The sequence below is a fragment of the Nerophis ophidion genome, linkage group LG13 (assembly GCF_033978795.1).
Source record: "Nerophis ophidion isolate RoL-2023_Sa linkage group LG13, RoL_Noph_v1.0, whole genome shotgun sequence".
Taxonomy (NCBI): domain Eukaryota; kingdom Metazoa; phylum Chordata; class Actinopteri; order Syngnathiformes; family Syngnathidae; genus Nerophis; species Nerophis ophidion.
The window spans coordinates 4,238,767-4,247,755 of record NC_084623.1 but is presented as its reverse complement, the minus strand read 5'-3'; the positions used below and the strand labels follow the sequence as shown (position 1 = coordinate 4,247,755).

Genomic DNA, 8,989 nt, shown 5'->3' with positions numbered 1-8,989 from the left:
CACTTATTTAATAATACCACCTTAACATTTGACAACAAAATAATTACACACCTATTTAATAATACCGCCTTAACTTTTGACAAAAAAACAATTACACACCTATTTAATAATACCACCTTAACATTTGACAACAAAACAATCATACACCTGCTTAATAATACCACCTTAACATTTGGCACCAAAACAATCATACACTTATTTTATAATACCACCTTAACATTTGACAACAAAACAATCATACACTTATTTAATGATACCACCTTAACATTTGACAACAAAACAATTACACACCTATTTAATAATACCATCTTAACATTTGACAACAAAACAATCATACACCTATTTAATAATACCACCTTAACTTTTGACAACAAAATAATTACACACCTATTTAATAATACCACCTTAACTTTTGACAAAAAACAATTACACACCTATTTAATAATACCACCTTAACATTTGGCACCAAAACAATCATACACTTATTTTATAATACCACCTTAACATTTGACAACAAAACAATCATACACTTATTTAATAATACCATCTTAACATTTGACAACAAAACAATCATACACCTATTTAATAATACCACCTTAACTTTTGACAACAAAACAATTACACACCTATTTAACAATACCACCTTAACTTTTGACAAAAAAACAATTACACACCTATTTAATAATACCACCTTAACATTTGACAACAAAACAATCATACACCTGCTTAATAATACCACCTTAACATTTGGCACCAAAACAATCATACACTTATTTTATAGTACCACCTTAACATTTGACAACAAAACAATCATACACTTATTTAATGATACCACCTAAACATTTGACAACAAAACAATTACACACCTATTTAATAATACCATCTTAACATTTGACAACAAAACAATCATACACCTATTTATTAATACCACCTTAACATTTGACAACAAACCAATTATACACTTATTTAATATTAGCTGTCACATTAGAAGCGCATTGTGATGAGTGTTGTGTCACCCCCGGATGCACGAGGACCAAGACAGGCAGGAATTGCAGGTAAAACTTAATCTAATATACAAAAAGTATACATATATATATATATATATATATACATTTATTTTTTTTATTTTTTTTAATGAAAAACAATATTTAAAAGATAGTTTTTAGGCGTGTTACTAACATTCTTATTCATCCCGATTCTAAATAAATTCATACTTTTCAAAAATCAATACAAAAAAAAAAAAAAATATATATATATATATATATATATATATATATATATATATATATATATATATATATATATATATATATAATTTTGAGAATCAATTTTCAAAAATATGTTTTGAAGCCCAACCAGAAGGAGCTTTGGAACTTTTAACCTGTTTTGATAAAATTTCATTATCCATCCATCCATCCATCCATCCATCCATTTTATACCGCTTGTCCCGTTCGGGGTGACGGGGCTGCTGGAGCCTATCTCAGCTGCATAATAGTCCAAAATAATACATTGCGAGAATCAATTCAGAACCAATCAGAACGAGATCGAATCTTTGGCCACCCAAAGATTCACACGCCGAATGATGATTTCCCGGTATCTGTTGTGAACAATGTTTACATTTCATGGCCTCTATCTGCGTGGAGAGTCAGACTGCTCCAAGTCCAGGGTCCCAGAAAAGAACTTCCCTTGGCCCCACCAGCAGGGGTTTGACCCAGTACACTCACTTTGATCTTTAATAAACATGGGGCCGAGCTTAAAAACGGGACAGAATTTGCGAGTAGAAAGCAGAGCTGTGGATAGTGCCTCCTACCTAAGAAAAGCCTGAAGAGCAAGACGCTAGCGTGCAGATAGTTGGCAACCTGTAGCAGACAGGAGACGTAGCATGACATCAAGCACAGCTGCCAACCACATCCAACACCACTCGAGGCTTTTATGGCACACGCTGTCTGCAACTACTTTTGCTTTTCATTTCAAAACCAAAAAAACATACATCCATACATACATACATATGCATGAACCAGAGGATTGTACGAGAAAAGGAGGAATGGAGCCAGAATAGAATTGTATGTTTCAGCAAAGCGCTGACATGTTTAGTCTCGGACTTTCCACAACATTGGTTTGAAAGGCAGAAGTGAGCATGAAGGTTTGGTCTCAGTCACGTTCGAACCTCAGACTGAAGATGTGAGAAATGACATGAGAGGACATTAAGCTGTGATGGCTTTGGTTAGAGCAGAGTTTCTAGAATCGTGGTGAGGTCAGTGTCTAGTATTCATGTTAGAGCCATAAACCAGCCTGCAGTTAGGGGGTGGCAGTGCTTCATCTAATCAGGTGTTACCTGGTAGACCAAGTAAGGAACAGAGGTGTGATAATTGTCCACCTAACTATTCAAGGCCATTCTATTACTTTGGTGACCATTTGAGTCAAAACCATCCTCAACTACAACTGATTCTCTCAATGTATTATTTGGTATGATAATTATAAGCTTTTTATCTAAACAGGTAACAGGTCAGACAAGCTCTTACTGGTTGCATGGAGTTGCCCTTAAAATGTATTTTTTTTAAAAATGGTTCCTATAAACAAAAACAAAAAAAAACAAGAAGAAGAGTTAACTTAGGTGAGGAAATTTGTGTTTGAGTTTGTGACAGAAATGACACAAAAAAGGAGTCTGTGTAGATTACATATATATATATATATATATATATATATATATATATATATGTATATATATATGTCTTGATTGGATTATCCAGAGAATAGTGCTCGATACCGTGGTAGAGCGCAATATGTAGGTGTGGGAAAAATCACAAGACTACTTCGTCTCTACAGAACTGTTTCATGAGGGGTTCCCTCAATCATTAGGAGATTTGAATGGAAGCATTCACATAGAATGGTTTATATAGGGCACAGAGTGGGTGGGTACAGGCAGGCTTAGGGGCGTGGTGATTGGCTCATGTGTTACCTAGGAGGTGTTTCCGTCAGTGACAGCATGCTGATATAATTTCACTGCACTTGTTGAGGGATGACAGGTCTGGGTGGTATATAAAAAACAGTTTCTCTTTTAAGCATAGGTTGCATCTTTTATTACCACTGTTGTAAGGTGTGCTGGGTGCAAGAATCTCCTGATGATTGAGGGAACCCCTCATGAAACAGTTCTGTAGAGACGAAGTAGTCTTGTGATTTTTCCCACACCTACATATATATATATACATATATATATATATGTGTGTGTGTCACACAGTGTGTTATACGGATAAATCCATAATTACAATCAAGTTATCAAAAATAATAAGGAGGTTCAAACGAGTTCGGAGGATCATGAAAGAAAATAATTAACAACCACTGGGATAAATAATGCACTTTTTTTATATGCTGAACTGATATTTTGGAAATTTATTTGACTGTGAAGAAAAAAAATGCGTTGTTGTAACTCGAGTGAACATTTATATAGTTTGCATTGTTTTGTACGAGAGTACACCTGACCTCTGACCCCACCTGGCTGCTTGGTCCCAATGGGAACTCCAGAGTCTCCATCAGTTAATATTTGGTATCATGTTTGGGTTTGTCCAAGTCTACCACACTGAACATCTACTCAGAAGATAACATTAAATTCGGGTCCTCCATCCCTGGGAAAAACTGGGATTTTCACAAGCATATTTTGTGGAACTTGTTGCTCTCTGTAGAAAACTGAAACCAACTGATTTCACCGTGGACATCACTGAAGTTGGCGTTGTAGGGCTTTTTTTTTCTTCATTTTTCTCAATCTGCTGGGTCTAAGCCAGAAGAGGCCCGCCCAGCACATTTAATAATATATAGAAAGTGACATTTCGAAGGGAATCTGAAGAAATATGAACTTAAATCTGCCAACAAAGACCTGCTATTACGACATACTGTACTTTAGGGGTTGGAAACCTGCGGCCCGGGGGTCATCTGTGCCGCCCGGGCCCATTTTTTATGGCCCTCTACTTATCTGCATAGTTTAGTGCAGTTGCGGGCCACGCTCCCTCATTTAAATACATCACGGCAGTCTTGGAAGCCACTAAACTACCACGACTACAACAACGGAGCAAACAGAAGTGACAACACAGCAAACAAACATTGGGAGGAACAAAGAGAAAGTTCCTTCAAGCAAGGAACCAAGAGTGTCAAAATATACACATTTTACTTTCATATTGACTCAAGGTCTACCATAACTCAAAGATGCAGGGAGAAGTAGCTGACTCACATTGTCAGAAGTTTAAATGTGAAGCTGGGATGCTACCTTGTTTGTGGATCTATCCTGTCCCAAACCAAACTATTATACGCCTATTTAATAATAACATTTGACAACAAAACAATGTTACACATATTTAATAATACCACCTTAACATTTGACAACAAAACAATGTTACACATATTTAATAATACCACCTTAACATTTGACAACAAAACAATGTTACACATATTTAATAATACCACCTTAACACATGACAACAAAACAATGTTACACCTATTTAATAATACCACCTTAACACATGACAACAAAACAATGTTACACCTATTTAATAATACCACCTTAACATTTGACAACAAAACAATGTTACACATATTTAATAATACCACCTTAACATTTGACAAAAAAACAATGTTACACATATTTAATAATACCACCTTCACACATGACAACAAAACAATGTTACACCTATTTAATAATACCACCTTAACATTTGACAACAAAAGTAAACATTTATTTAATATAACCTTACCATTTGACAACAAAACAATTAAACACTTACTTAACAATACCACCTTAACATTTGACAACCAAACAATTATACACCTATTTAATAATACCACCTTAACATTTAAGAATAAAACAATTTTACAGTCCTTTAAAAATACCACCTAAACATTTGACAACAAAACAATTATACTTACTTAATAATACCACCTTAAAATTTGAAAACAAAACAATTACTGTATACTTATTTAATAATACCATCTTTACATTTTAACACCAAACAATTATACACCTATTTAATACTACCACTTAAACATGTGACAACAAAACAATAATACACCTATTTATAACACCGCCTTAACATTTGACAACAAAACAATTATACCCTTATTTAATAATACCACCTTAACTTTTGACAACAAAACAATTATACACCAATTTAATAATATCATCTCAACATTTGACAACAAAACAATTGTACGCTTATTTAATAATACCACCTTAACTTTTGACAACAAAACAATTTTACATGTATTTAATAATACCACCTAACATTTGACAACAAAACAATTATACACCTATTTAATAATACCACCTTAATGATTGACAACAAAACAATTATACACTTATTTAAAAAATACTCCCTTAACATTTGACAATAAAACAATTACAGTTACTTAATAATACCACCTTAACATTTGACAACAAAACAATTATACACTTACTTAATAATACCACCTTAACATTTGACAACAAAACAATTATACACTTACTTAATAATACCACCTTAACATTTGACGACAAAACAATTATACACTTACTTAATAATACCACCTTAACATTTGACAACAAAACAATTATACACTTACTTAATAATACCACCTTAACATTTGACGACAAAACAATTATACACTTACTTAATAATACCACCTTAACATTTGACAACAAAACAATTATACACTTACTTAATAATACCACCTTAACGATTGACAACAAAACAATTATACACTTATTTAAAAAATACTCCCTTAACATTTGACAATAAAACAATTACACACATTTAATAATACCACCTTAACTTTTGACAACAAAACAATTATACACTTACTTAATAATACCACCTTAACTTTTGACAACAAAACAATTTTACATGTATTTAATAATACCACCTTAACATTTGACAACAAAACAATTATACACCTATTTAATAATATCATCTCAACATTTGACAACAAAACAATTACACATATTTAATAATACCACCTTAACGATTGACAACAAAACAAATATACACTTATTTAAAAAATACTCCCTTAACATTTGAGAATAAAACAATTACACATATTTAATAATACCACCTTAACATTTGACAACAAAACAATTATACACTTACTTAATAATACCACCTTAACATTTGACAACAAAACAATTACACATATTTAATAATACCACCTTAACATTTGACAATAAAACAATTACACATATTTAATAATACCACCTTAACATTTGACAATAAAACAATTACACACCAAACATGATACAACAACTCACATTAGTTGGTAGCAAAACGTGCAGGATGATGATGATGATGATGATGATGTTAGCAGACCTTCAACCACAGTTAGCTGGCCAGAAAACCTTTAAAAAAACCTCAGCCAATACATTTCCACGGTGAAAGTGAGTACCCACAGTTTTGATTTAATGGCGACTCACCCTTGTCTCCACCCACACCCACACCCACACGTACCACCACAACTATTTCATTTTTCACCCTCCCCTCTCTGAACCTCTTCTTTATTCCGTGTTATCACTTCCATCCGTACGTCCTTAGGCTCAGATCTTCCCCGAGTTAACGATGTGATGCGGAGAAGCTTAGCATTAAACTAGCGGGTGCTGAACACTCCAGCCAAGACCTGGATAACACATCACACGCGTACGGAAAAATACATTCGATTCGTCCACCCCCACTTTTGGGTTTGTGGGGTTCTTTTGAAGGCTTCCACTCGCAGGATGCACATGCATGCACTTAAAACCACACATGCCCGCATCGAGAGTGGACATTTGAGGTTCTGGGCTGACAAGTATGAGGTGTGAGAGGATCCACATCAAACAATTCAATCAAACCGAGGAATGTAAATGAAAGAATGAAAGACGGCTCTTACTTTGACAGGTGTTGCTTCGTTCTTCGTAGCCCGGGTTGCAGAGGCACTTTCCAATGGGCACCAGCCACTCCCCGTCCGTGCTGCAGTACATTCGCGGCGGCTCCTCTTCCTTCGAGTGATTGACACAGGAACCTTTGACTTCCACCAACGACTGAGAGTCCATGGGCACGGTGTCAGGAAAGGAGGCGAGGTTCTTCACCGTGTTGGGGCACTTTTTGAAGTAAACCCTCACCGAGACCAAAGCTACGCAGGCGCCCACGTCCTGGAAAGCAAGGTAGAAGCCCTTCTTGGTCATGGGGCCCACCTCACGCACCTCGGTGTTCAGCTTGAGGATGCGGTCGCCCAGGTCCATCTGGGTGAAACTCTCGTCCGCGGCGATGGTGTCGATCTTGGTGAACTGGTGTTCCCGGAAGTGAGTGCCTTGGTCGTCGTCGGTCTCCTGGTAAAGAAGGTTGAAGGTCTCCTTGCACGTGCCCAGGACTAAGGGGATGGAGTTGCAGTCCCTCAGAGTGAATTTCAGCTCCACGTAGATCTTCTGGGCCGACTGACGGGGGATCCAGTTGGTGCGGAGCCAGTTGTTCTGACTGTACTCCATCACGTTGCACACCTGGAAAGTCCGGATGGGCGTGTAATGCTCATCCACCCCACTGATCTCCTCCCACTGGAAGACAAAGCATGGGCAGGGACAGAGGAGAGAAGGCGAGTAGAAGCAAAAGCCGCAGAGGCCAATGCCGCAGAAAGATTGCAGAAAAGGCAGAGAAAGATGGAAAGGATCGCATGTTTTTAGACAGAGGGTGAGGAGGCCGAAGAAAAGCCATTTGGGAAAGGAAGCAGAATAAGGAAAAGTAGGGAAGGATAATAGAGAAAAAAACAGTTAACTCCATCCTGTAAGCATTGATACGTCAAAGTTTTAGATTCAGACAAATTCATGCTGAAGTCTAAACAAATAAAGGTGGAAAGTCCCACTACCAGATCTCTCTCGAAGAAAACTCAATTCAAACCAATTCCACAATCAACCGTGGTCGTGTTGCAAAAACGGACCGTTTCATCCAAATGTGCAATTTGAGAGGACTATCTGGGTTCCACGAGAGGAATCTCGTAGTGTTTGTTTCCACCCTTTGGACTAACGGTTGCTCTACAAAGTGAGGACTGCAGTCGTCATCTATGTCTACGCCTCTAATGGAAACGTGCGGAGACTACTACGAAATGGAAGCATCTAGGAAGTATTGAGAGATTTCAGTGTGTACCAGGAACGTTCATGGCTATCTTACATTTTCCCTCCACTGGAAGAAAGCGATGAGAGAGGAAAGGAGAAAAAAAAGAAAGCGGGGGTCATTCCTTTGGAATTCAACAACTCATTGATCATGCGCATCGGGCTTTGGCAGTTTTCAGGAATGTCACCGGCGGATCAGAGGGATGATGAATAGGCAAACACCTGAAAGACCGGGGTGGTTGCCGGTCAATCGACAGCGATTAGAATGATTGGGTCTCAATGGAGGTTTTGTCCCGGTCTGGCAAAACAAACAGCGGATGGACGCCTGGATGAGCGGCACTCCATTCGCAAAGAAAGGGACACTGTTCGCTGAGTGGAAAGTAAATGATCGGCCCCTTTTTGACAAGGAGTGCTGGAAACATAAACCCGCACACATTCATTCATTCACACACAGCTCATGGGAAGTGTTTAAAGGCATGCACAGCAGGTGCTTCTAGAGGAATTAATGACCAGCTACCAAGGTTCCTGCTCTCCATTCTAACGCCGTGTGTGTGTGTCGAGCGTATCTTTGGTGTGTTCGAGGACCTCTCCGGCTTAAGGATAGCCACTTGCTTTTCATCTCTTTGTAAAAGACCTCGAGAGAGAACGCCTGGGGGTTGGGGATATGAGGAGAGGATGTTAGCTGGAGTAGAAATACTGTAGCACCGAAAGGATGGAAGGAGAGAGCAATGAAAACTAGGAATCCGAAAAAAAAATGGTGGTGTTTATCCTCCACTGTCACCTCGGATGCATCGGTCTGTAGCCAAGCTCTCTTGGCTCAAACAAAACATAGAAATACTTAAAAGGGGTCATATTTGGATGTTTTGTTCTACCTCGTGGTCTACATAACAAATCCTT

At 37.4% G+C, this 8,989-nt stretch overlaps 1 protein-coding gene across 2 annotated transcripts in view; it reads right to left on the bottom strand.

Moving 5' to 3' along the window:
- Positions 1–8,989, bottom strand: part of epha3 (eph receptor A3) — a 297,755-nt gene that overhangs the window by 203,674 nt on the left and 85,092 nt on the right. For both annotated transcript variants that reach the window (XM_061918278.1, XM_061918277.1), the window contains exon 4: positions 6,880–7,540. In XM_061918278.1, coding sequence (XP_061774262.1) covers positions 6,880–7,540 — 661 coding nt within the window. The remainder of the gene's footprint in view (positions 1–6,879; positions 7,541–8,989) is intronic.